This window comes from Ovis aries, chromosome 5 (assembly GCF_016772045.2).
Source record: "Ovis aries strain OAR_USU_Benz2616 breed Rambouillet chromosome 5, ARS-UI_Ramb_v3.0, whole genome shotgun sequence".
NCBI lineage: Eukaryota > Metazoa > Chordata > Mammalia > Artiodactyla > Bovidae > Ovis > Ovis aries.
This window is the reverse complement of record NC_056058.1, coordinates 44,425,543-44,453,504: the sequence shown is the minus strand read 5'-3', so window position 1 is coordinate 44,453,504 and position 27,962 is coordinate 44,425,543. Positions and strand designations below refer to the sequence as shown.

General features: G+C 50.4%; 1 protein-coding gene and 1 long non-coding RNA gene across 21 annotated transcripts in view; one reads left to right on the top strand and one right to left on the bottom strand.

The window, feature by feature from the left end:
- The window catches only part of LOC101104574 (core histone macro-H2A.1), an 81,638-nt gene extending 55,166 nt beyond the window's left edge, over positions 1–26,472 (top strand). For 3 of the 14 annotated variants that reach the window (XM_042250542.2, XM_027970259.3, XM_060415755.1), the window contains exons 5-9: positions 649–759; positions 8,059–8,158; positions 14,774–14,863; positions 17,267–17,441; positions 25,690–26,472. In XM_042250542.2, the coding sequence (XP_042106476.1) occupies positions 649–759; positions 8,059–8,158; positions 14,774–14,863; positions 17,267–17,441; positions 25,690–25,855 (642 nt within the window). In that variant the 3' untranslated portion in view covers positions 25,856–26,472. Of the gene's footprint in view, positions 1–648; positions 760–8,058; positions 8,159–9,887; positions 9,980–14,773; positions 14,867–17,266; positions 17,442–20,364; positions 20,415–25,689 lie in introns of those variants that run through there. The other 11 variants (XM_060415756.1, XM_027970262.3, XM_042250543.2 and 8 more) reach the window with 9 other exon arrangements.
- The window catches only part of LOC114114877 (uncharacterized), a 228,873-nt gene that overhangs the window by 13,806 nt on the left and 187,105 nt on the right, over positions 1–27,962 (bottom strand). For 6 of the 7 annotated variants that reach the window (XR_009600689.1, XR_006059951.2, XR_009600687.1 and 3 more), the window contains 4 exons: positions 24,590–24,705; positions 23,868–23,965; positions 23,597–23,672; positions 12,794–22,684 (listed from right to left, as the gene is read on the bottom strand). This is a non-coding gene — a long non-coding RNA (uncharacterized LOC114114877). Of the gene's footprint in view, positions 1–191; positions 22,685–23,596; positions 23,673–23,867; positions 23,966–24,589; positions 24,706–27,962 lie in introns of those variants that run through there. The other variant, XR_009600688.1, reaches the window with a different exon arrangement.

Below are 27,962 nucleotides of genomic sequence, written 5' to 3'. Positions count from 1 at the left end.
GCTCTTAGAAACCCCAGGAGAGTACATCCTTCACTGTGAATGATGCCAGAAAGAGGCCCAGGAGCCTACCAAGATTCACGCCCACTGCTGGGGGTTGGGGCATTTCAAGGGGGCAGATCAGCTCACCAACAGCCCCTGTATGGAGGCTTCTCCAAGGCGAGTCTTAGTGAAAGAAAGTGGGAGAATCTTACCTCTTGAGCTGGGGAGGCTTGGAGGGTGATGGTCCTTGGTCTGCTTTTCTGGCTCTTTGAGAACTAAGTACCCAGAGCAGTTTGTTTTTTCCTCTCAGATATGAATACTGTACAGGCATCTAGAAAGTGAAGACCCTGAATTAAGAGACATTTGCTTAGTCTACAGTTATACAAGTGTTTCTGTTGTAAATTATCACTGTGAAGTTTTGCCTTTAAGTAGCTTTTTTTTTTTTTAAGACTCTAAAGTGATGAAAATACAATTTAGCACTGTGTGGAATTCTTGGACTTGAAAATAGGCCTGCAGCCCCCAAATGCTGAGAGCTGGTAGTGATTTAGTTTCCTGTTTTCTCTTGAGTATTATGGGCAAGGATTTCTTTTCACCTGTCTGTTAGAAAAGCCCAGATTCACGTGGCCTCCACCTGTGCGGGCCGCATACTGACTCTTCTATTTGTGTAAGAAGAAGCAGGGAGAAGTCAGCAAAGCCGCCAGCGCCGACAGCACGACCGAGGGCACACCCGCCGACGGCTTCACTGTGCTCTCTACCAAGAGCCTCTTCCTTGGCCAGAAGGTAGGCCAGCGCTCTCCCCAGTCTGCTCACGTGCCCTGGGACTGATGGGTGCCTCTCCCAGCAGAAAAGCTGCCTGGGGACCACTCCTGGCCTCGTGGGCTGGCGGAGAGAGTAGGGGCGGGCAGCTTTAGGAAAGAACTCTCGGGGAGGGCTGGGCCAGGTGCTGAGGGGAGATTGGCAGGTGGGGAGAGGAGATAATGGTGGTGTAGAAGAGGGACAGGAGCTCCTATGGGGTTGGAGACACCCTGGGCTCAGTCTGTGGAAGGAGCTGCGTACGTGGGAGGACCTGGTCATCCTATAATCCTGACCAGAAAGTCAAAACCAGGGCCTGGAAAGAGAAAGATGTAGCTGGCAGCCCAGGCATTCTGGTGAATACTGGAGGTGGAGCCTTGATCCAGGGGCTGGGATTGTTGCTAGACACACCGTGCCAGCTGAGGAGTCCTCAAGCCAGTTGTTTGTTTGTTTTAACCATGGGCAGTATGTTTTCAGCTGCCCCAGTGGTGCAAATTTGCCAGGACACTACATGGTTTTGTAACAGATGATTCACTTTTGTTGAAAATAAAAATGATGCAAAGGCTTTTAAGACCGCAGAAGGAGGGTTAATATTTCTCTGTTAACACCAAAAAAGGGGGTGGAGAGACAGTGGGAATTATTTGGCTGATTTTTATTTTTTTACCCTACATTAAAAAGTATTAAAGGCATGGATCTGAACTTCCACATAAATTGCATTTAGTCTGAATGTGGTGAACACTTGGTCCTGAAGCTGCATCATTTTTAAAAGCTCACCGTCAGTTTGCTTTTGCATCTCAGTGACACAGTCCCCCTGCTCACTTCATTGCAAGCCTCCTCCTCCCCTCCCGCTTCCCGTCACTGATTGCACTCAGGCTCTCATGACGCAATTCCTGTGGTGGACTCTGTGTTCCAGCAAATAACCATTACAGTGTACATTTTATAACCATTGTCTTCTGTATTTTGTATGCATTTTTCAAAGGGAAAATATAAGCAGCACTAGTTGTCATCTTAAGGTCTGGGGCTTTGAAAGTTTTTTTGTGTAAAATATTTTTTATTGATAAAATTTCAGCACAGCAGTGAAGGCAACCACCTGGGTTTACTTTCACCCTTTAACCTGTCCTTTGGGTAATATATTGAAAGTTAATGTGACCTGTCACCCAAATTGCTTTCGTTTGAACTAAAGTGTGAAAAAGCTCTGCAATTTAAGGACTAGCTCCAGTGTGCTTTAGATCCCAAATGCTATTAGCCGGGACTTGGAAGCCTGTTAAACAGGTACAACCGTTCAGCCCAGGAGCCACCCTCTCCCTCACTCCTTCCCTTGCCCCACCCTTGGGTGCCTCTCCCTCCCCTGTGTTCTTCTTGCTCTCTCCTGCTGTTTACTCCAAAACCTGCCTCAGATCGGAACTCCTCGCACCCCCGTGCAGGATCCCTACAGTGGCAGTGGTCGGCCATACGGCGCCTGTGTACACATAGAAGCGCTCTTCTTGGCCGTGAGATCAGCGCCTCAGGTGCTACATATGAGGCCTGGGAGGGAGCCAGCAAAGGCTGCAGATTCATGGCTAGCACTGCTGTGACCAGGCAGCGCCACCTGCTCCGTGCTGGGTTCAGTCTGCCCACTGACCTCAGGGTCAGCACCACAGGCAGGAAAGTACTGGAAAGTACAAATCCAGTGAACACTGACTACACCCGACTTAGGTTGGAAGGGGAAGTCCAAAATGTTGTAGAGAGGCACTGATACTCTAGAGTAATTTACAGGTGTGTTATCTAATCCTATATAGGAAATACAGGAAAATGGAAGCAGTGGGCTCGACAGTAAAGCTAACGTGGCTGTTCGATATCTTGACTTTTGGAGGAAAAGCCTGAAAGGATGGGCTGAGCTGGAGCCCAGTGTAACATGGTCAGCTGTGAGAGAAGGGGCTGAGTGCAGAGCCGGAAGAAACACCCACCTTCTTTCCCATCCAGCTTCATGACCCCGGATACACACATCCAGGATGAGCTACCCCAGACCCAGTCCTGTAGGCACCCTTTAGCAGAGTAAACTGTGTCTCCCCGAAAGTGCTGTCACAGAATAAATCAACATCTCAAGTCAGCCGGGGCACCCTGTTAGAAAATAGGGTCCTTGGAACCCTGAGCCCCTGCAGCATGAGAAAGGGAGTAAATAGTCACAGTTGGCAGCATTACTTTGAAGCAACACTTCCTGGCCCTCTTGTTAGTTTCTGCTGTTGGGTGAAAGTCATGGCATTCAGTGCAGAAGGGGCCTGAGCTGTCAGACTGACACACGGGAGTTTCCACACAAAGCACATTTTAAAATGTCATTAGTACAGGCATTAATTTTGACTTGGATGTTTGGAAATGTTTCAGAAAGGGTACTTCACAGTGATGGCTGTATGGTACCCTATGTTCTACGAGTCTTGTTTGCCACCTGTGACAGTGACACCAGTGCTAGAGCAGTGCAGGCAAGCTGAGGTCAGAAAGGTGATACTGTGCTCACTACAGTCCTGCAAGGCACAGTTGCTGAGCTCCTCACAGGAGAAGCTGGCCCAGGACTTAGGAGCCGGGGCTCTAATTGTTGATGATGATGTATTTCACATACAGCTGTCTCAGGAGTAATCACTCTCATTATTCTTTGATTTTACCCAGTGTTCACACACATTGTTGAATTGTTTTCAAAAGGGAAACGGTGCTGCGAATCCAAGTTGACTAGATGTGTTTGCTTTGTGATTCAGTGGAGATTCTCAGCGTCTTTTCAGAGATTTTAAAAGCTTTATGTTCAAAAGCAGTACTTCCAAGGTGCATTATAAATCTTCGTCAGTGGTAGTAAGTGATGTAGACTTCCCTGGATGAGTCAGTGTTACTAGAAGCGGCTGGGAGGCGGTGTCAGGAGGGCGTGCGTGTGTCCTCCCCGCCCCCACCGTGCACTATCAGGATTGCAGCCAGACCCCTGTAGGCTGCTCGAGGCAGGGGTAGGCACCAGGGGTTTTCTTCCTCAGATCCAGACACCCAGGTCCCGGGGGCTAGGGAATAGTGAAGAGAGAGAGGGCTCTTGAAGCAGCAACATGGAGGAAAGGCCCACCACCCCCTTCCACCCTACGGCAGACAGTTGGCTTCTGAGACAGTTTAGGACACGGGCAATCCCATGCTTTTCCTCCAGCAGTGTCCTGAGTCCTTATCCTCGGGTGGCACATTCTAGCCTGAAATGCACCAGATGCCATCACCAGGCCTGAGCCTCTGAGGGATTCAGACCAGGCATACTTGCAGGCTGGGCAGCATAGCACAGAGGAGGAAACCCCTTCACCTGAGAGGCCGGGGTGGGAGTGGTTCCTGAAGCAGGCCACGGGGACACGTTGTACTCTGTGAGGAGGTGGAGACAGTTCTGTGGAGGACCTCTGCCTCTCCATCCACCTTAGTTGAAGTGGACCCTGGGGACAGGAGAAGAGCTCCATTTTATGTGGTGGATACAGGGAAAGAAGTCTTCCTTGTCCATTGTAAGAGAATGAGAGAGACAAAGCTTGGACTATGCCAGGCTATACTCAGTGAGTCACTCAGATAATCTTTAATACTGTTATTCTCTAAAATTGAATTTTTGATCACATATGTTTAAAAAAAAAAGATTGTACTGCTTCCTTTAGCCAAGGAGGTCATGTCAAGATATCCCAGATGTCCTTCTAGTAGCCCCAAGCCACCAGCTCCTTCCTCACCACAGGCAGGCTACTTCCCAGCCAGCTCCAGGATGGCCAGGTCACCGCTGCGCCACCCCAGGTCCCTTCCAGGACAAGGGCAGTTCCTGAGCTCTGACCTCTCCATATTCCTGCTTTCAGGGAAGCGGTTTGTACATCTCGTTACAGAGTTGTGTCTAGGTGTTTGATCAATCCCAGCACTGTTTGTGGGCCTAGAGAGACCCGAGCACTGTCTTATGCATTGGATGGCCCTCTCTCTGCCATCCAAGGAGAGCTTACACCCTAACGAGTTCACATCAGAAGTAGACAACAAGGACTGACTAGGCGTAACTCCTCGAGGGAAGACTGGGGACCGTAGACATCAGAGGCTGGCTTCAGCAGAGCCCAGTGACCTGGGCATCATCAGGTCCCCGTGGTGGAGGAGAGCCTGAAGGGACCCTTGGCTCAGTACTCTTCCCCCAGCCCCACAGCCAGGTGGGACCCCCTTTCTGCTGTATACCTGGCAATGCTCTTTGGTCACTTTCTCCAGTGGCCAGTAGTCTTCACAGATACTTTAAATTCACCATTCTGGGATTTAAAACTTAGTTTTCCATCTTTCTCAATATTAAGACAAGGAAGTAGTCACCGTACTCACATTCCAAAATCATTAACAAGCCTCCCCGCTCCCAGAAAATCAGACTCAACTTGGGAATGTTCACAGTGCCCCAGACATCTGATTTCCCAGCCCACAAACACCCCTGCTCTGCCATATGCTTCAGACAGCTGTGCACCCCTTTGGGTGAGAGGCCCAAGTGGATTTGACCCTGGGTGGGTCTTGAGGGGGGCGGTCCTGGGACCTCCTACTACTGGACATCTATTCTGGGCCTGCCAGGCCTGTTGGCATATGTCCTCTGCACATCCAGACCCTTTCCAGGCATGTGCATGCACGGCCTCTACTTGTCCTCCTGTCCAGGGGAGCTTCTGTCCTTGCTCATGATCAGAGGATCAGATCACTGTCAGCTTCTGCACCTGGTCCAGCGTGCCCAAGCGAAGGTAATTGCCCATGTACCTTTCCAGGGTGCCTGAAGCAATCTGTCCTCTCCCCTCCCCATTCCTCTCCCCTCCCCATGCCTCTCCCCCACACAAACACAGACTGGGCCTCCCCCAAGCACAAACATTTTTAATAGCATTACTGTTTTGTGGCTCAGCCCCTCACCCTGAGGACTTCTGCTGAGCCTGGCACCTGGCAGAACAGAGCTGGGAAGTCAAGGCTCAGATGTGGCTGAGAGTGAAGGTGCACTTGACTAGCTAGGGCTTCTCCATGCTAGGGGCAGTGGCTGACAGGCAGGATTCTGTGATTCCAAGAGGGGGACTGCTTCCACTCAGAGGGAAGGTGAGCCCAGAGAGAACTCGGAATTCTCTTTGCAACCTCTCCCTCACTTCAGCAAGGCCCTGAAGCCCTATGGTTTCCCCAGAACAGCCCTCCCCCTAAAGAGCAGGGGGCGGTTCTCCCCAGGCAGAGGCAGAGGCAGAGAGAATCTACCAGGGTCTCCCCGGCTAGTTGAACCAGAGCCCATGGAAATAGCTGATTTTCCACTGGGGCATTTCTGAATACAAATCCAGAAGCATCTATACAATTGGGGAAAAAAACAGCATGAATTTTAAAGACTTAAACATGTATGACTTTAAAACCCCCCCAAAAAAAAAAAAAAAATCTAGATGTCTTTAAAGCGTATTCACCCATAACACCAAGTGGACTGTTTCCCCCGCCCCCGTCTCTTTCTCCTTTCCATTCCTCCCGCTAGAACCTCCTGCTGCTTCACACAATGTGAGTTTTTATTTTCGGTGGAGGGAGCAGGGAATATTGGCTTAATTTGAGCTTTTGTAAACAGCATTTGCTTGATGTCATATGCAATACGTACATGATATGTAATCAAACCCTTTGCCTTGTCCTGAAGCTTCACTTGCCTTACTCTGAGATCACACCCCACCCACACCCCTTCCCCTTGAGCACAACCATGAGTATCCTCACCCCGATGCCATCCCTTCTGTGCCTCTGTCCTGGCACCAGGGCCCACATGTGCTTCTGAGCACATCACTGTGTGAGGTCACCTCAGTGGGCATCCTCCAGCTGCAGGAATGTCAGGGCCCTTGATCACCCTGCAGAGCTGGGAATCATACCGCAGAAAGTCTGAAGTGGAGAGAACTTGGGCCTCTTCTCCCTTTGAGCCCTAACTAAAGATGAAGCCTCCCTTCGCTGTGGCGGGGCCTAGCCAGGGTCCTTCCCTGGCCATTTAAGACCAGTTCATTTCCACAACTTTTAGTCTAAGCAGGTCCCTGTTTTGAGAATCTGCCTATTGCTTTTGGGAATCAGAAATGGGGGGTAATATTTCTATTGCTTATAGAATGTCAGGGTTTGGTTTGTTTAGTTTTGTTTGCACAAAATGTCTGGCCCCAGAAATTCAGTCACTTGGCGCTCGTGGCCAGGAGCATCCCAACCGAGGGTCCGCACATGGCCCTTTCCTGGGGGGTGAAGGCCTGCCCCGCAGGGCCCAGTGGGTGTGGTCAGCTCTCCTAGCCAGGCTTGCAGTTTGTCTTGGTCAGCAGCTCCTCTGGGGGCCGCTTGGGCATGGCTCTCTGTGCAGCTGGTTGGAATTTCTGTCACTGAAGAACAGCCATCTTCCCTGGGAGAGATTGAGCACTCTGCTACAGGCCCTTGGGCCTGAGAGCAGGAAGGGGAGTCCTAGGCCAGCTCAACTGCCCTGCACCTCTGACAGCCAGTCAAGATCATAGATTCCTCTCAGAGTGAGGGTTGCTATGGCAGCAGAATAGCAGCAGGGAGGCAGGACGTGCAGTGGCAATTTACGAGGCCTCGGCTGGTGGGGTATTCATAAAAGCCACTCAAGGAAAGCACTCTACCCACTGCGCCTCAGAGGGGCCTCACCAACAAGTGAGCACAGTTTAAAACACACACTGTCTTGATGGAGAACTGCTGTGTCTCTTCCTGGGTTTGGCCAGATCTTCAGCATCACATAACTAACAGGCATGTAAAATTAGATGTTACTAAATAACAGACCATTCTTGCTCCTCACCACCCCCAAGCAGGACACGGGAGCCACTTAGCCAGTGTTCACAGTGACATGAAGAGCCTAAGAGACCCATGGCCACTTGGAAGAGAATGGCAGAGCTGCTAGGGGTTTGCCCAGACCAGCTAGGACTTCTGCAGCATCCCAGTGCTCAAAAAAGAGGACAGCTCCGTATACCCCCCGACCCTACCCCAGCCCTGAGGAGTTGCCTCTGGGTCCTGACAGCTGCTGTACCTTGGCACCCAGATCACAAGTTCTTTTAAACGAAGGTAGATCCCCCAGTCTGACTTGCCTTAGGCTTCCCTTTGGCCCCAGGCATCACCAGACAGGTTCTGGACCTTCAGCCTAGCTTGCTTCTTTTTAGCATCCTGAGCAGCATTTGAGTCTTTTGTTTGAAATGGATTCATTTTAGCCAGTGAGTCCCTCTTCCCCTTTGTGCCCAGTGCACCTGGAGTATCCCCTGCCCTTCATCTATATCCCAAGGCTCCCATCTCTGTGACTTCCCAGCTGTCCTGTTATTTCCCACCTCATGCTTTTCTTTTCAGCTGAACCTTATTCACAGTGAAATCAGTAATTTAGCCGGCTTTGAGGTGGAGGCCATAATCAATCCTACCAATGCTGACATTGACCTTAAAGATGACCTAGGTAATTGGGGATGGGGTTTGGCACCATCAGCTGTCAGTTGAAAAGTTATGGAACCCAGAATTTAGGCTCTTCATCTTCTCAAATTACAGATGGTCAAACTAAATTCCCAAAACTGAGATTAATATTTGAGAGTAGACACTGAATGTCTACTTACTGTAAGCCCTTCCAACTGGGAATGATGTGATTATGTTTTGTTAAGCCCTATTGGCTGCTTTCCCCTTCATTATAAATATATTGCTATCTAAATTCTCTTCCATAATGATCACACTGACTGCTGGTTACTTTGGGGGGGATTTTTTAAAACTGTGGTTTTTTTGTTTTTTTTTTTTTTATTTTTTTTAAGAATTGAAACATCTCAGGTAACTACAAAATGAGTTTCTCCATTTAAGCCTTAATTAGAAATGACAGTTAAACAAAGCATGAAAACACTTGAGAAAGGAGACGGTTAAGCTGCACATCAGTATATTATTAGGTTGTCTTTCATCCACCAGCAAATTGGATTCCCCCAAATTTACCACGTACTGCCACTTCAACTTTTTCTACAACTGAAAACAGTATATGACTGGGTGCCACCTTCATGAATTATTTGGCTTGAGTATGATATTAGAGAGAAGGCACTCATTCTTTTTCTGAGTGAGTTCCTCCAGAGGAAATCTATGCCAGAGCTGTGAAGTCCCTGTCCAGGAGGGTGGACGGTTCAGGACAAGCTGAGAGGTAGCCCTCAGGAGTCCCACTCTGTGGTCTCACCTTCGCAGAGAGGAACCGTCTGCTCAGGGCACAATGAAGGCTTCTATCTCCTTAGCTGTGAGCCTTGCGGGGGCAGCAGCCACCCACCAAGGCAGCCATATATCTGATACTGACTTAGGTATGTTTTATGTGCCTTTAGCTCTCATTTTTGGCCACCTTTGTAAGATGGCAGATTTCCTTCCTGGGAGAGACGCCCATGCCAGGCTGGACCTACACAAACTGGGTGCAGTAATGGGCTGAAGACATGAAAACTGGGACTCAAAAATGCCCTGCTTGAACTTGTTTTCCAATTGCCTTAAACAGATACTTTCTTTTTTTAGGGGTGGGGTGGGGAAAGCCCACAAGCTAGAAAAGGCGAGGATTAATCTATTCACAGTATACATAAAAACAAGATTAGAATAAGAGGTAGGCCTAGAAAAATTACACCTCTAAGGGGAAGAATAAAGGCATTCCTCTGAGCACACCTATACTGTTTTCTCCGTTTTCAAGAAATGTCCCTTGAAGGTAGACAAAATGATGAACTTCACAGGAATAAAAATCAAACCCTAAACGGTGACTGCTGCCGAGAAAATGGAGAAACTTGTTGTTTTGGTTGGCCTGATAGTCCACATTAAAAACAAACAAACAGATGCCATGTTTTAGTAGCCTTCTCAGTGGGGTGCCAGTCTTACAGGCTTTTGCGAAGTGAAACGGGGCATTCGTTGTTCTTTCTTTTAACCTTTGGAAATGATCTCGTGTGTGTTTCTCTTTTTTTTGGACCTGTCATTCAAATGTTTAATTTAAACATGTCACATTTGATATCCCTCCCCCTCCTTCGCTCACCCCCACCCACACGTGCGCACACCTCGTGGACTGACTGCCCTTTGGCTCGTATGTTGGAATCGACCAGGTAGGCCAGCCCTGCCACTGGGGCCTTAGTAAATGTGCCTGTGCGTGGGTCTCGGTCCAACACAGTTGATATACATTTGTTTACCTGTTATAGTTGCAAGTTGTACAGGCTGACATTGCCTCGATCGACAGTGATGCTGTCGTTCACCCGACAAACACTGACTTCTACACCGGTGGTGAAGTAGGTAATGCCTAGCCGGGTGCTGCCGAGTGTGTGTGTGCATGGTCAGTCGGCCGCTGCAGACAGCTTGATCCTTTGACAGCTATGCAGGGCTGCATTCATTTCACACTTCCAGCTGTCCTGACCTTCCCCAGGTCTCCCATTCCCGGGTCGTGAATGCGAGAAGTACAGCTAACTGTCAGCCAGGTTGCATCATGCCGCTCCCAGCTGGGCCCACTTCTGGTTTGGAAACTGGTTCAGCAACATCGTGTCCTCGCTTGCTTCCTGAGGCACAGCTTTGTTGGAGACTGGTTTCACGTGTGATCTGAAGCTGCCAGGGGGATGCAACCCAATGGGCTGCGTGGCATCCATGACCGCTTCTGTGCCCTTCTATGGACCAGACATGCAGGAACGCCTGTGCACAGGTCTGTGTCAGAAGCACACTCGTTCCTGACAGTGGCCTTCAACCTTAAGTGCATGCTGGGGGAACTTGACAACCCTCTCCCACACTTGTGTTCTCAGACCTTAAGTGCACGAAGGTCCCCTCATTCTGATGTCGTGTTTCTAGACACTCTTGAGAAACACTCTCCTGGACCCAGAGAGCCCCTTCCTCGCCCCAGCAGCTGACCCACATGGTGGCATCTGGCACTGAGTAGCTGGCATCTGGCCCTAAGTAGCTGTGGGTGGGACAAGGCAGAGTGAGCACACAGGGCTCCAAGAGTCCGTGGCTGCAGACTGGCATAGACAGTGCCCTGCTGTAGCAGTGTGTTGAGGGGCTTCTGTAATGTGGATGTGAAGGCATCCAGGTGTGATGGTAAAACAGCGCAGGTTTGGAGCTAGGTAGAAGAATCCTGAATCCTAACCTTACCATCTACCAGATTCGGGGCCTTGGCAAGTCACCTAATTCCTCCTCAGTGCCTTGGTTTCCCTATCCATAAAACAGTGTTAACAATGAGAATTGTGTTGAATTATGTCGAATCATGTAAGCAAAGCACCCTGCTTCACGTCTGGCTCGTGATAGGGGCTTACTGTGGTCGTCTTGCTCTCAGGTGCACGTATGATTTTTACAGTAGCCGTGCTGATCCTGAGAGCAGCATGTCTGAGTGTAGATTCCAACACCAGCTTCCAAAAAGAATTGGCTACATTTCTATTAAGGACAGAAGTGAAGTCATCTTGAAGGATGAGGCTGTAGGGATCTGCCTGAGTGTCCCAGACACTAGAAGCACAGCAGCTTAGCAGTCTGTAGCTGTCCAACTCTGCTCAGTGTTAGTCACAAAGCCCGCTGTTCACAGTCTGCCCCAGCCACTGGGATTTGGGCTGATTGCTCTCCTGGGCATTTTGGATTTTGGATAAGGATGGAAAGACAAACTGGATGGAAAGTTGGGATTTGCCAAACCTGCTAGGCCCAAATGAAATCAGGCTGTAGGCAATTAAAATAAACTCCCCTTTCTCAAGATTTTGGAGGAGTTTAAGAGCTCCTAAGTCAGGCAGCTTAAGCGAAAGATACTTCCTTTCTTAACCAAGTGAAAACTTGATGGGAGGGAAGTACTGATTTTGAGGAAAATAAATAAACGAACAGCTAAGGGCTTATCTTTTCAGCCAGGATTGGCTAAAGCCTGGGTTCATCCTGCCATCCTGGACTTTGGGTGAAATGGAAATTATGAAACTTGCTGGGCAAAAAAATCTTGCCCAGAGGAAAGAAAGGAAGGGCCAGCCTGCTGCTGCTTGGGAAGTCTTTCCTCAGGATTAGCCACACCAGGAGGTGGAGCTGGAGGCTTTGAGGCCAGCAGGGGCCAGCTGGGGTAACAGGCAGAGCCAACTATCCCCATCCCACAAGAGCCCAGTCCTTCATAAACCATGAATGGAACTGGTCTCCTTGGAATAATGACAGTGCTAGTGCTTTTCTCTCTGACACACATGCCCTTAACTCACGTGCACAGGGCAGGGAATAGTAGCCTCAGTGACATGTGATTAACCTGGGTCTGAGAGCTCTGCCAAGGCTACTTGGCACATCACTCACAGACACTATCAAAACAGGTCCAGACAGCCTGACTGGCCAAGGAGCAAGATTGTGCCAGGACTAGAACTCAGGGCTTCCAAAGCCCACCTCTGTGCTTTTTCTCTGAACCAGTCCAAACTAGAACTGAACCCAGATCTCTTACAATACCAAAATAATGGTCAACCAGATTCACACATGGTCTCAATTGGTTCCAGCTCCCACTTTGATGTGTGAGAGGGGAAAAGAGGAAGCGAGGACGTAATCACTCCACTTCTCATATTTGGTGTGAATTCCCGAGTCCCGAGACCGCTGGAAGAAGGAATGCGAGTGCAGGAATGCTTAGCCCCAGTGATTAACTTTTACCCATCAAAAAGTTCTTTCTAACAGTGAAATAGACCACAGGCTGAGCCTGACGTTTGTCCAAGCCTAAATTTTTGCTTAGGCTGTTTTGAACACTGATACTTATGCCTGCTTTCTAAGCATGAAATAATGTTCTTGTTCTCATGGGAGTAACACATGTTTATGCTTGGGGGCAAATAAGCCAATTGCTTTATGATTAACCCTGAAGTTAAGCCTAAAAAGCAAGAGTCTTACATTAAGAGTGTTGACAATACAGTTGAAATGGGCCTGTTTCTTGTTAAAAAGTACACGTGTGTCTACATGAACATGTGCATACATATGTGTGTGTAGGAGTCAAGTCCTGACCGGGTTGATTGCCTGCAATCTAGGATTCAATTTTTAAGTTTGGGAAATGCATTAAGTGTAATTTAACGTGCAAATTTCACTTCTAATTAAAGCAAGATTTAATTATAAGTAAAAATTTTAAAGTAAACACTCTTCCTAAGATAAAACACCTTTAATTATAAATCAGCCCATTTTCTTAATATTTTCTATTTCAGAAAGGTGTTGGTCGTATCAATACAGCACTGATTTTACTTTATCTTCCAAATTTCTCATTCCTCCTAAAGAGTAGGTAGTCTAGAGAATGCGTCCTGAAATAGTCCTGCCTAGAGCATGTTCGTATCCATCCCTCAAGTTGGAGGATGGATGAGGAGGGAAGGCCAGACCAGGTGTAGCTGGTCAGCAGTGTTTGGGATCCAGCGACTTTAGATTCATTTCTCTCAGTTGCATGGATGTTTCGGATAATCCTATAGCTGGGCCTCACTCACCTGGGTTGTAGCCTCAAACTCTGCACTTCCCAGTGGTGGAAGCATGAGGCCCAAGCCTGCCCCCCTAAGCCCATTGGCCACTGTTCCGGATGCTGAACTTTGTCACAAACACCGGAGGCCGCTGCCGCTGTCAGTGAAAGTCTCTGAAGTGGGTGGATGTGTTTTACTTCTGCACACCTCTGCCATTTAAAGCCCACTTCACTGCTTTCCAAGACAGGTGAAGGCTTGTGGGCAGTCCAGGCTCACAAGGAGGGGCACTGGATCCCACCTCAGGGATCCCACAATAATCTCTGTCTGAAAGCCAGGCCTTCCCCTAGCTGAGAGCTCCTCGTGGGTGATGGCCTGGTGCTCACATTCATTCAGGCCCCGACTTTGTAGAGTGGGCGGCTTATAGGCGGTGCTTGCCAGTAGCCCTTGTGCTGACTTATTTGTGACAGTGCCCAGGCCATCTGCTTTTCCTTCTAGACACTTCCTGGGGTTACTTCACCCCTCCACAATAACATGCTAATGAGGCAGGTTTCTCTAAGATAATCAGACCTAGTCATTCCAGGGTGAATCCAAAGAGAATCTGGGCTGGTGCATCCCAGTGCACCCTGACTGACCCATAACAGAATGTGCCGGGGGCACCTGGAATTTTCCATTACAAACGGTGAATCTTAAGGGGAGTATTTTATCCTCTTGTGAGGAATGTACTTTAAAATGTGCACAACTGAGGAAGCAGAGCTTAGGGAAGACCGAGACCCCGTGCTGGCCAAACTTAAAAGGATGATCCTGATTGCTGCTACCTAGTGAGACATTTAACCCACAGACCTTATTATAGGTGTTGATAATCATATTTGGGAACTTGGCTTTCATAGGTGGAGTTGATTACTTAGTAAGTACCCTAATTTAAGAAGAAATGTTCCCAAAATCCCATTTGATTTTTAAAATCTGGTCCTGAACAGATATCCCTCTTTCCAAGCTTTGATATAAGTTCATCTTTAAGCTCTGTTTCTGATGTTGCCCTCCTTTACCTGAAACAATTCTGAATCATTAGTGTGATTAAGGAAATACTGTCTGAGGCCATTTTTTTTTTTTTTTAATTCACATATGACACCAAAGCTGCAAAATAGAAACTAAGCATGGTAGTAGAGCTAGTCCAAAGGTGGCCAAATCGGAATGCTTTCTTCTGGGCCTGCTGCCAAGAGGAGAGCTAGCTGCCTGATGGGAGCCTGGTGTGCTTCTTCTAAAACCTCCTTATTTGGGGGTTCTCCCCAGAGACAGAGAAGAAAATCCAGGGGGAGGCATCAGCCTTGGAAGCCAGCACCATCTGGTTTCTCACGCTGATGGAAAGCATGCGAGACAGGCGTGCTTGCAGAGAACAGGCGTCTCTTTCACATCTCTGGCACGTCCAGGATCACCGCAAGTCACCCCCACGTGAAGGGGCAGCAAAGGTGGCCCAGTGGGCAGCCGTGCAGAGCGGTGACTGGCTGATAGTGAATCTCTTCTAAATTTCATTTCTGACTCAGCCACAGCTTTGTTCCTATCTTGCAGCTGCCTGGGAATTTAGCTGGTCAGATCATTTTTAGTATGTAATCATCTGACATGCTAAGTGTCTGTGTGTGCCCTGGGACCCAGGGATGGCAATCTGACCTCACCCTGTTCTTGTCTAGGAAACACGCTAGAGAAGAAAGGTGGCAAGGAGTTTGTGGAAGCTGTCCTGGAACTCCGGAAAAAGAATGGGCCCTTGGAAGTAGCCGGAGGTGAAGAGGGGCGCACCCTGCTTATCTGGGAGTGGTACATGCTGTATCACGGAAACCATTTTACAGGACAGATTAGAATTCAGAGGTGTTTGGGTGTCTCCAAGATGAAGGCAGAAGAAAGCCTGGTAGACTTTTTATCACACACTAATTGTCAAGGGAGTTAAGGGTTGTGAAAATTGCCTTTCTAAAGTTTTTTCCTTATTACTTAAAATAGCTTCTAAATGTTTGATGTCTAGTCCTCAAATTTTAAGCAGTTACAGAAGCCAAACTTGGCAAATCTGAGATCCGAGAATTATAGTGATACTGAGCCATCTGCGAAATTGCTGATGAGAGATGCAAATGAATCATTTCCATTCAGCCATCTGTGTTTTTAATGGGAGTAATATAAATACACATCTCTCATTTGCCAATTACACCTTTCCTGATAAGAGGGGTAAGAAAATGAAGTGTGAGATGAGGAGAATTACTGCTGAGAACTCAAGGCAGGGCACTGCTCAACGTTGCCAGCCTGGACTAGGGGATTTTAGGTGGACACAGGGTTTCCTGAGCACCAGAGAGTCAGGACAGGGGGCAAGGCTGGCTCACCCACCAGCTGTGTGAGAACAGACCATTCCCTTCCTTTCTCTCTGGGCTCGTTTCCTCTTCTTTCTAGATGGTTCCCCAGTGCCCATTCCACATCCTATTTATGATTTTTAAAATGAATCTTTTAAATATGGGCATCAGTGGTTCCTAGGTCACAACCACACAGGCTTCTCTGAGGGTCCCCCGGGCCTTACGCCTCCTTCCCCAGTGCCTGCACATGACCTCTCATCCTGGGCTAGTCATGGGTCCCAGTGGGAATAAGAAGGTGGCATTGCATTTGACCTCTGCTCTGCCAGTTCAGTTCAGTTTTGCCCACAAAGGGCAAGGCACTGCAGAGAGTTTGTGGGGGCACAGTTACCAGGCTCTTGCAGGAAGTTGCCCTTGGAACTGCCCACACTGAACAGGGAGGACACACACAGCATAAAGCACCCAGCCAGGGGCTCCTGGCCTTTCCTCAGCCCCCTCCTGGCAACTCTCTGTGCCAGCCTGGTGTCCTCCATTGGTACTTCAGTTCAAGCCCGTTTGGTGGCCCTCAGCGTGAGGTGTGATGAGAGGGGGCCCTGATGCTGCCACATACCATCTTAGCTGGCGACAGAGGAGCCACAGCTGGTGCCAACCCATTAGACTTAGCACAACTAAAGGTACGTTTGCTTATTTCAAAAACAAGAACACATTTTGTTCTTTAAGATCCATTTTAGAAAATGTTTTAAAGTATTTTTAAGTATGAAGGAAATAGATAATCACTGCTAACACAGGTTTTGTCTTTTCCAAGCATGGTTTAGCAGTTACTTCTCACGTGGGCAGACTTGTGAATTAAGTCCCACAGTGTCAATCAAGCCCGCAGTTCTTGAACTAGTCGGCAGAGCCAGGACTCAAAGTCAGACCTGTGACTTTGGGTTCAGACTGTTGCTACTGCACCATGAGACACTTCTCACAAATCCCTCTTCTCTGGATTCTGCTGGTCAAATAGCAGACCCAGTAACAACCAAGACCCCGTCACAAATTGGGTTTAGGGAACATTTGATCAAAAAGGTTTGGGTGTCTTAGTGGAACAGTGGGTAGAGATGTGAGTGTGCTCCTGTACAGAAATCTGGCAGGCAGCATTCATCAGACGCCTTGGTTCTAGAACCGCCTTCTTTGTGCTGCAGCTTGTGGGATAGGAATCCTGGAACGTGCTCTGGGAGCCATGGGCTGACCTGTCACATTTCCTGGTGGGAGCAGACCCAAGACCATTGTCTTTAGATCTGACCCAGGGCAGAGAGTGAGAACACACCTGGAAAGGCAGGTCTTTAGCTGGAAAGAGGCGTCTTCTGGGAGAGGAAAAGAGTAAGATGGAAAATACTTCCATCCTAAAAACACCGTCCAGTTAATTCTGTCAAAACGAGCAGGATGGGTCAGTCAGGGAGACGACTAGAGCAGCAGACATGCTATTTAGATTACTTTCCCAATAGGTTTATTCTGAGCTGTGTCTGAGAGATTTATAGATGCATCATAATTAAATGCATGTGAATTCACTTGAGGAAAAGGCAGTTGGAGACCCCAGAAGGCAATTAATTGGAGGCAACAAACATTGACACATTTAGTCAAGTTAGATGGTTAAGGCTCTGCTTCCTGGGAGGGTAGGGAGAGGGTTTACTGTGACCTTGGCTAAAGTTCCTGGTGGTGATGGTCCTCACGCCAGCTTCCCAGGGGTGGGGGTGGGCATCCCCCTTACCGAGGGAGGAGGCTCTGGGGCCACGCAGTCTGGGGGGATGTGCTGGAGAGTGGTCCTTGTGCTTTGTGCAGGAACCCCACTCACTGCTCCTCTCTCGTCCCCTGCAGCTGCTGTCAGCGCAGGCCATGGCCTGCCGGCCAAGTTTGTGATCCACTGTAACAGTCCCGTCTGGGGTGCAGACAAGTGTGAGGAACTTCTGGAAAAGACGGTGAAGAACTGCTTGGCGCTGGCAGATGACAAGAAGCTGAAGTCCATTGCCTTTCCATCCATCGGTAGCGGCAGGTAAGGGCATGTGGCGCTCTCCCCGGAGTGTGGGCCATACTTGAAGAGAGCTCTGTGCACACGGTCAGCTGAGGCTGCGTCCAGCACTCTAGGCAAAGCCCTCTGCCCCTTACCTGTGGATTCCCGAGCGGTCTCCAGCCCCCTCTCTACCTGTGTCTCACTGCCCTGCTCATGAGGTGGATCTGAGTGGGCAGGTACGTTAAACAGGGCTGTCCCCTCTTCCCAGCCCTGAAATCTCCCCAGGGAGACTTACAGAGGTTGTGGGGAGCAGTACAACTGCCCCTAAGACAGACCCAGAACCCAGAGGGGCAGCCCTGGAAGGGTGTAGTTGTTGAACCTCTAACGGGGTGGGTAGGACTCAGCCACAAGCCCCCAATTGCCCCCACCCCAGATATCAGCACATAGCCCATAAGGTCCCTGCCTGTCAGCAGCACTGCGCTCGGGCTTGGGCCTGGCTAACCAGCCGAGTGATAGCAGGCAGACAAACCCCACCTTTGGCTCTAACCCCCTACCCTGTAAAGGAAACGTGATCGTCCCCCTATCCTGCAGCATCTCAGGACCGCTCAGACATTAAAGTGCTCTCTGAAAAGAGCATGCTTTGAGAACTCTGCCATGAAGAAGGTGGGGTGGCTGCCTCTGAGGCTGTGTCTCACTGTCCGTCACATCTCCAGGCTCCTCCCTCCCCAGGGTCTGAGCCTCAGGCCTCTAGAAGCCTCACCCTCTGGACAGAGCACAGTAGCAAGTGGAAAGTGGCCTTCAGAGCTGCTACAGCCCAGGGCACTGTGTCGGCAGGTGGCTGTCCCTGAGGCGTCCTGTGCACATGGAGAGCCTTCCAGGGTCTCTGCCATCAGTGCCTCCCAGTACTTGAGGAAGGCGGGCTGTGCAGTATAGCATGGGTCCAGCACACTGACACCCCATGACACGGCCAGCTACATTGTCCTCCTGGGCCAGAACCATTCCTTGTGCATATAGAAAGCTGCTCTTCTCAAAGTGCTCCCCTTCCAAACCCACGAGGAGGACAGAGAGTGGACTTTGCTGGTTTTAACCTTGTGCACACCTTGTAATGCTGCTTCCCTGAACAGTGCCATCACTGAGGGTCCCACAGCCCAAGTGCCAGAGCTGGTCCTGGGACGTCTGCTTGAGCAGAGCTTAGCCGCTATACGCAAAAGGCCTTGCCTGTAGGCAGATGGGCACCGTGCGCCAGGGCTTCCCGGGGTCACGGTAGTCACACCAGAGGAGCCGATACGGGAAAACTCTTCCTCTGGAGCCTCTGCCTCTCCCCATCCCCCTTCAGCAAGGACAGAAGGGGCATCCCCCTCCTGGAGCTTAGCTATGGGTGCCACGCCTCCCCTCTGGCCCTGCAGTTCTGGGCAGTGGGAGGGGCCTCTTCTGGGGCTTACTTGTGAAGCTGGTGTGTGGGAGGAGAGACCCTGCACAGAGGACAAGTGAAAGTGCACGCCACCCCAGCCTCAGGTTCCCATTCCCACCCTGCCCTGTGCTCTAGCCCCTTCACCTCCAAGTGCAGGTAAGTCCAGAATGGACGCCATTGTTGTTTGGGATTGCCGTCTGTCTAGTTGCCATATATCTTCATTCTGTTTTCTTCTGCCAGAAGCAAAACTTGACCATCATTTTAAAAGCCAATACCATGTAAATGCATATTGAAAAGAAAGCAAAGCCGACAGAGCTAGAGCGTCTGACAGCCCTTTCGGTTGGTTCTAAGAGCACCTGGCAGACACGCACCCTCCATAAAGCAGTCAGCAAGCACCCAGCAGGGTGAATCTCCCCAGGGACTGACCCTACTCAGTCCCAGAGTCCTTGCGAGATTTTTTTTTTTTTTTAACAACGTGCTCTTGAATCTGAGCATAATTAGCCAGCTTCCTGCCTCTCCCACTTTCCCATCCTCCCACAGAAATTCTGTTATTTGGCATCGCTCTGCTGTGTGACCTTTGGGAAGTGAATCACCCTTTCTGTCCCTGGCCTGCCTTATCAGCTAGTGAGGCTAAGGGACTACCCTTCCTCACAGACGGTTCTAAGGCACAGTTAATTAGCATTTCGGATACACTTTGATCTACTCTGATGAAAGGTGCTTCCGAGGAAAGAAGCAATAGAGGAGTCTTTATTGGAGGTAATAATTTCACGCTCTTTCATATGACTATTGGGAAATTTTTAATTGAAGCATAAAAGTCATACCCATAAAAAGAGCATCTGTTATTACAAACTTATTTACATTTTTCATGGAGTAAAATGTTTTAAAAAATAATCAGTTGAAAGCTTTTAAGAGGGCAGAATGCCAAAGCCAAGCACATGTGCATTGCCGCCTGGCCCCACATCTGTGGGGCAGACCTTGCCCCACAGAGCTGTGTAAACAGCTGCCCTCCCTTTCATGAGCAGAGAATGGGATTACACCAGAGCTGGCCAGTAAATCACAGTGGGGTTTAGGAGGGGAAATAAAACAGCTTGTTTGTGGCATCCAGTGTCTCCAGCATAAAAGCCATGCTGGAATGAAAACAATATAAACGCAAACATGTTGGTGGAGGGCTGTGGGATCACTTTCTCTCAGCCAAGGCCCAGTGTCACGGGCGTGTGGAGGCTGACCACAGCCCTGCACTGCCTTCCTCCAGCCCCCAAGAGTAGGAGCCAATCCTAGAGCCCACTGAAGGTAAATGAGACCCCCACAGTGTAACCCCGGGCTCGGGAAACCGCCTCTGGCCCTCCTGTCCTTGGGCATCCTGCTCACAGTATTTATGGATCCCCCCGACTTCTCCTGTTCTGTTTGACATTAGGGGACCTCTTCGGAGGGGCAGTATTTGGGGAATAGCTAGTGTGGGGCTTTGATTAAACTCCCCTTAGATTTATGAGCCTAAAAAGGAAAGCCAGTTTGTTTTCTTCAAACTACCATTTATGGCTGTTCATTGAGTTTCAGGAGTGGTGCTAAACCTTCTATCTGCAGTATCCTCACAGCAGTCCCACAAGGTGAGCAGCACTGTTAATTCCACTCAAAGGCAAAGAAGGGGAAGCTTAGAGCGGTTAGGTCACTCACCAGAGGTCACATAGCATGTACTTGAAGAGCCAGCATTTCATCCAAGGCCCTTAGCTTCAGTGCTCTTGATATTAGGCACATGGAACCCCCACCTACTGTCTGGTCAGCCTTGCCAGAGGATCACACCACTCCTTGCGCACTCTCTGTGGGAGTAGACTTTAGAGAACCTTGGAAACACTGCTTGGAATTCCCTGACCTGCCCAGGCACAGCATCAGCCTCCCTGTTCCCTGGGCATGGGCCTTAGAAGACAAATACAAAGAACAGAGACAAATTCTCTTGGGGAGAATTGCCTATATGAGCCCTGAAGAGAAGGTAAGAGGCCTCTGGGGGGTTGTGGTGCCCTGGCCTCTCTCTGGCTTTGGAAGCATTGGATGCCAGTGCCTTCTGAATTTTGGCTTCACCCTCTCGTAACCCACCGCTCTCAGCTCGGACCCTGAGAGCCTGGTCTTTACCTCTGGATGGAGTTATTCAAAGCCAGCCAGAGCACAGGAAGGCCCAGGAGCACAATGTGAAGGAGACCTACTCCCAGCAGACGGGGTCCACATGGGGCGACAGACACTCTGCCTGCATCACCCAGGCTACCCTGCCCTATCCACCTTCCTAACAGCCGAGACAATTAAACAGGTGGCCTGGTCCTGTGTGAAAACCAGAGTCCATCCAGAAGCCACTTTTGTTCTTAGCCTTCAGGCTTGGACCTCTACTCTTGACCTCCAGAAAAGCCATCTGGGCTCTCCAGCTCCCAAGACGCAGCCTCTCCCCACAGGAATCTCTGGGTCCCTGGTCAGCCTCCTTGGCACTGCCCCTGGCCTGCAGTCATGCAGGCCTGCCTTACCCAGCCCTGGAGGCCAAGCTCACTGGAAGCAGGGACGCCTGGCAAAGCCCTAAATGAAGAGGGGCTCAGCCCAGCTGGAGGCAGGAAACCCTCTTCTGTGCCACGTGAACCTGAATCTCTGCTGTCCAGATGGGACAGTGGACAGGAAACCAGTGTGTACACACAGCCCCTAGCCATCACCGAGCAGGTGACCCGGGAGGTAGCCCATGGGGTCCACTTGCAGCAGCCACGGAGACTGAGGTCTCAGACACCTTCTTAGTCTGGGCAAGACAAGGCAATAAAAAAGGTCAAAGTGAAGATAAACTCTCCGAGGGGTGGGAAGCCCTTTCTCAGAAAGCAACTTAAGACGCTGAGCATAAGCACAACTGGCTGGGTCGGGGCCACATGGAACATGGGGGGCTCCCAGCTCTCGGGGAAGCCCGCCTGCGTCCCCATCATCAGCACCACACAGAACCTGCGTCCCAGTGGAAGCAGTGCTGGCAGGGTCGGCACGATTCAGACTGGGGTCTGACTGGAGTGGGAGCCCGTGTCCGCCCTCGCTCTCGAGGCAGCAGCGACCGGTCTCAGCCTGGAGGCAGACATAGCGCGGTGGCGGTAGAACGGAGTGACAGGAGAGGAAGCCCCAGCCGAGCAGAGAGGCAGCGGTTGTTCCACCCAGGAGGGAGGCCAGCCAGCCCACAGGCCACGAGAGGGGTGCGACACGCAGACGTGAGCGCCTCCCTCCAGACTGGTCGGTGCTGCACCAGGAGGGCCAGCGGAGCCCCTGCCCACACCACAGCCACTGCAGCAGTCAATGGCTGACGGCCGTCCAAGAGAACTGGGCGTCTGGACTACAGCTTTGTCAGCAGAGACAGCAGCAGTCACCCAGTCCCAGGCGTCACAGGGCCTGGGAGGCCATTTTCCACCATGTGTGCCTTTAGAGAGACCTTGTTCCCACTTTATAGACGACACTATTGATTGAGGGCTCTGGGTAGTATCTTGTTCAATGTACACAGCCTCTCCAGGTAATAAATGCTTAATTACCTGCCTTATTCCACCAGGTGGGGAAACAGGCCCAGAGCCAGGGCCCAGACTCAAGTCCTGTGGGGCTCCAGGCTGCTGCATGCACACAGCTGCCCCTGTCTTAAGGGTGCAGGGCCCCACCTGTGAAAGCATCCACTTACACCTTCCATTCTGTTACAAATACTTCTAAGTGTGCCTACTAGAAATCGTTTAGAGGGCCTACCTGAAGACAAGAGGAAAGCTGTTGCCACCCCCACTCCTTCCTGGTGGCCTGTGTGGTCCAGAGGGGCCACAGTCCCGCAGCTGGGTCTCTTCTTCAGGCTGTGACTGCCTCGGACACAGGTCTAGGTTTGTCAGCAAGAGGTTTCCTGGGAACAGATCACATTCATAGTCACCCAACAGCAACCTTGCAGGACAAGCCAGATCAGCCTGTGCTCCCTTAACAGTGGGGCATACAGGCCTGGGCACTGCAGCTCTATGACCTTCGACCCCCTCCCTTTCTTCCCACTTGTAGGTTCTTAACCTCTGGGCCCACCCTACAAGCTCAGATTATTAAGTCCACCCTGACTGCGTGTAGAACAGTGGCTCTCAGAGCATGGTCCCTGGGCTCACCTCATCAGACTTCCTGGCTGGAGCCTGCAAACTGCATGTTGGCCACCCCTCCGTAATCGTGATGGAAGCTAAAGTGGAGAACTATTGACTGAGAGGAACAGGAACTAATGTCCCTTCAGTCAGAATCACACATCTTCCAGGGCAGAGGAATGGGAAGCTGGGGGGAGAAGGTCTGTGTCAGAAAGTGCTGGGCCCAGCTGCAGTGGCTGGCCTGGTGGCGCCCCAGGGAGGCCCCGTCACAGCTCTGTACCACACCATCTCCCCTGGCTCGGGCAGAGCAGCCTCAGAGTGGCACGAGGGCAGCTCACGAAGCCTTGCCCAGAGCCAGCTCCAGCAGGGCACATGCCAGAGGAGGTGAGCTGCGACCATCAGGCCACACAACAGAGGCTCTCACCTCGGCCCAGCTCACCTGTGCAGGTGCAGGCAGGGACGCCCAGGAGGGCATCGCTAGTAGGGTGTCTGGGGCTGGTGGAGCCTGGTCTTGGGCTTCCAGTGCAGAGGCAACTCCTCCCAGTGCTGCCTGGCCCCTACCTAGCCAGGTGGTGTGTACAGGCCGAGCTCTGCCTGGTCAGAAGTCCCTGGAGTTCCTGGCCTGAGTGCAGGCTGCCCCCAGCAGTGGGTGGAGCTTTGCAGTCCTGCCGCCACCCCCTCTGCAACCCCACTCCTACCTGTCTGCCCAGCGGCAGCTGCCTCCTCAGGATCAGAACAAGTGGGATCGTTTTAATTGAGTTCTCCGGACAGCATCTGTATTTACAGCAGGAAAATAAACATTTGCTCTTGGTGAGATGCTTCAAGTGGGCCCTTATTCGGGTGACCCTGGGACCCTGTGCCTGCACGCTTGCCCCCAAAGTGGGCCTGGTCCCCCTTTCAAGAGTTGGGGGTGGGAAAGGAAGGGTAGCCCCTCCAGGGTGTGAGCTGGGTGCCCCACAGCACACTCACCAGAGAGAAGCGCCAAAACAGAAGGTTGGCTTTACGTCGTGCAGTCTCTCCAGCCTGCGTCTTGTCCTGGACAGCATGGCCTCTGTGCTTCTCGACTCCTGTGAGGAGAGTCAGGGCAGCTGAGACAGGCTTGTGAGAACAGCTTCTTGCCAGGCTGAGCCTGCAGCTCCCGGAGTGAGGATGAGAAACTTCTGCACCGTTCCCACCACCCTCCACCCCAGGCCACTTGTTGGTCACCCCAACTTTGCTGGTGCACAGAGCCCCAGGGGGTCCTCAGGTGGAGGCTGCCTGTCCGGAGCACCTCTGCAGCTCCCCCTCAGCTTCTGAGCCTGGTCTGGTCACAGGCTTGTGTGTGCTGCCTGCTGGCAGGAGTGCCCTGTGCTTGGGGTAGGGGACCTGTGAGGGAGCCCCAACTCTGGGGTGCACCTACTACAGCCCGCAGGCTCCTCCACACAGACTGGGATCAGGCCTGGGGTGAGGCCCATGTCTTTCAAGAGTGAACTTCATTTCTGAAGCATTCAGGAGTTAGTAGGGGTCCATTATCAAGCTGAGTGAAGCCCTGTTTGATTGAAAGCAAGTTGCAAGAATGGTTTTCTCCTCGGCTCTGAAAGGCTCCGAGTGCTGACAAGAGATTAAGTGTGACCCTCCAAAAGAAGCTACGGTGGTGCACATCTCGCAGCGCTTGGCGAGTGAGCCGGGGAGAAATCCTGTACCTGACACACCTGAACGCCTCTCGCCTGGCAGCAGGCACACCATTCGAAGCAAAGTCCCAACCGAGACCGGCAAGTTGGCCCCACACTTCAAACTCCAAGGTCAGGTCGGATGGAAGACGGTAGACCTGCAGATGAACAAAGAAATCCCCATGGACTCTAGCCCCTCACTCTTGCCCTCAGTATCCTGAACTGTAAACTGGGGTCAGTAAGCGCTTGAATCCAGGGCCACTGGCTCCAAAGGCCATGTTATCTCCCCTAGACTAAGCCTAGCGCCACAGTCCTGGATGCTGTGCCCAGGAACGGCCCGGGCACACACGGAGCAAAGAGTGCTTATCCTGTTAGTCCTGCTTTCAGATTCTTGCCCGAGTTCTGAGCCATGTGACGTTTACTTTAAATGGAATTGTATGTGAATTCAGGTCATTTTGGCCTGGAGACTTGGATGCTGTCGCTTGGGATGAAGAGCCTACTTGTCCCAGAGTTGTTCCCTCACACAGCTCCCTGACACTCAGGCCTACGGGGTGTCCAAGCTGGTGTGTGCTAGGAGGAGGATGCTCGGCACCCATGAAATCAGAAGGCCCATGGGGAGGGTGCAACCCTTTACCATGGACAAGACGGAGGCTGGTGCTTCCTGGAGAAGCTCCAGCCTCCATTACCCCTGAGACTGAGCCCCCCGGGGAGCTTTTGGGAACCTGAGCTGTATCTCAAGCCCCATGCTAGTCCCAGTGATATTGGGAAGAGAACTGTGAGTGTTCACACTGCCCACAAGAGATGGCACACACCCCACACGTTGTGAACCACAGACCCTGTCACCTGGCTAACTGCCTCTCAGAAAGTGTCATGTCATGCCCCCTGTTGGGAGCACACAGCGTATTCTCCTGGGGGACATAGTTCTCCACCTCCTCCTCCTCCCCCTGCCTGGTGGCACTGGGCTCTCACACCTGTGTCCAAGCAACCAGAGGTTGAGGGCCACTCGTGAACCCTGACACAGCACCAGGCCACCGCAGCACAGGGAACTCGAGGGGCTCTTGGAGGGAGGTGGTGGCTGGGGAGGGTGGACCCGTGGCCGCCGTGGCCCCATAGTTGCTGAGCCCTCATTCTCTCTCTCGCAGGAACGGTTTTCCGAAGCAGACAGCAGCTCAGCTGATCCTGAAGGCCATCTCCAGTTACTTCGTGTCCACAATGTCCTCCTCCATCAAAACGGTGTATTTTGTGCTTTTTGACAGTGAGAGTATAGGCATATACGTGCAGGAAATGGCCAAGCTGGACGCCAACTAGGCTGAGGAACTGCAGGCCAGCCCGCACCATGCCCCCGCCTCCAGTTTGAAAGAAAGAAAAGGAAAAAAAAAAATCCCCTCCACTCCTAATGGAAGGCGGGAACCCTTTCATTTTTTCTCCCCCCCACCCCCCGTTTTGCTCATCTAGGGAAAATAAGGTTTTGGTTTCCAGTTTAATTGTTTTGACCTTCTAAAATGTTTTTACGTTAGCACTGATAGTTGACATTACTGTTGTTAAGCACTGTTCCAGACCGTGTCTGACTTTAGTGTAACCTAGGAGATTTTATAGTTTTATTTTAATGGAATCCTGCCTGACGCAGAGCAGTGGGGAGAGCAGTGTCTTCTGCGTGGGGCAGAGTGCAGGAAGCCCGTTTGTAACCGTGTGTCGTGGTGCTTTATTGTACACCCAGTGGCGTTCTTTTTACTATAATGTTCTTTTTTCCTCCCCTCAAGAAGAAAAATCATGAATTTGCAGCAGACTTAATTTTTGTTTACTTTTTGTCTTAATGTTGGATTTGAAAAATGAAAGATTTAAAAGGCAGAATAGAATCTGTTGTCCTTAATTATATTTGCAATTTGGAATTTGTGTGAATTGATTTAGTAAAATGTTAAACTGTTCTGACTGGTGTGTTCCAAGTTACTGTGCCCTTGAGTCCTAAGTCGGTCTCTCTCATCACAGGAGTGGGGGACCCTGGGTGGGTCAGCCCACCCCGAGAAATACTACAGTGTCCACTGCACCCTGGGGTAGGGAGAGCAGCCTCAGACCCTGATGGTCTCTGGGGGCGGTTCGTATAAAGTCTCCTTTCATCCCGTGACACCGGGCAAGGGTGAGATCCCATTTCATGGATGAGAAAGCAGATGTTCCAACAGCCATGTGGGTGGCAGGTGGCAGGCTGGTCGTCCAGCCTGGATCTCTAGACTCTGAGCTCAGCTTTCTCCTGCCACCTCCTCCCTCCTGACCATCTCTCTGACTCATGGCTGGACCCAGAGCCCCTGGGCCACTTACTTGCCAGATGGAGTGACAGAAGCCTTGAGCCGTCAACCCGGGCCATGCTGATTCCTACAGGACGGGGTCCCTGTTACTGGGAGCTTTCCAAAGGCAAGGAAGGTGCTGTCACCAAGGCCCCCATCATGCCGTCAGCTTTGTACACGCCTTCCTACAGCTGTGGGTGTTTAGGGGTGATCCCTACCACACTAGAGTAGCAAAACTCTGGCTATCTCAACTTGTTAGCAAACTGCAGACACTCTGTGCTTCAGAAGGTACATTCACCTTAATCTAAATTTGCCTAAAAGGCACAAAGAAATGTGCCTGCTTCTAAAGCAGACTTTACCCAGGAGGAAATACATAGCACACTGCATATCTTGGATGAATGTAAAGGATCGTTTTTCCTTTCCAAACTGTGCCTAATGAAATAAAAATGGAATTCCTAAGCCATCACACAACCAGCCTTTTCAATGAAAAAGCAACAACACCACTTCTCACTCAAACCTGAAAGATTGTTTGGAATTTTCCTAAACATAAGGTGTTATTAAGACTTAAAAAATTTTCCCCCAAGATCTTTACTGTGTCTAGATTACATATTCCTACTTATTAATTATATTTTGGCAAAAAGTTTTTTTTAAAGACAAATCTTGGGATTAACATATACACATTACTATATATAAAATAGATAATACAGGAAGACCTACTATATAGCACAGGGAACTATGCTCTAATAACCTAAATGGGAAAGTAATCTGAAAAAGAATACATACATGTGTAACTGAATCATTTTGCTGTACAGCTGAAACACACAACATTGCTAGTCGACTATAGTCCAATATAAAATAAAAATTTTTAATAAGAAAAAAAGATGTATATTAAAATGATACCACTCCATCAGTAATATCTGCACACATCTGCCTGGACAAACCATACTGAGTAGCCATTCACCCAAGAGTGTTGTCTGTGCAGATGAAATCTGTGATGTGGACGCTGTGGCTTCCAGGAGCTGGTTATTTACTGTGTGTCAGGCACTGTGCTGAGTCTCTTACAGGTATCATTCATTCTGTCCCTGTGACAACCCTGAAGGGCAGGTCCTTTTGTTAGAGCCATGAGAACACAGACT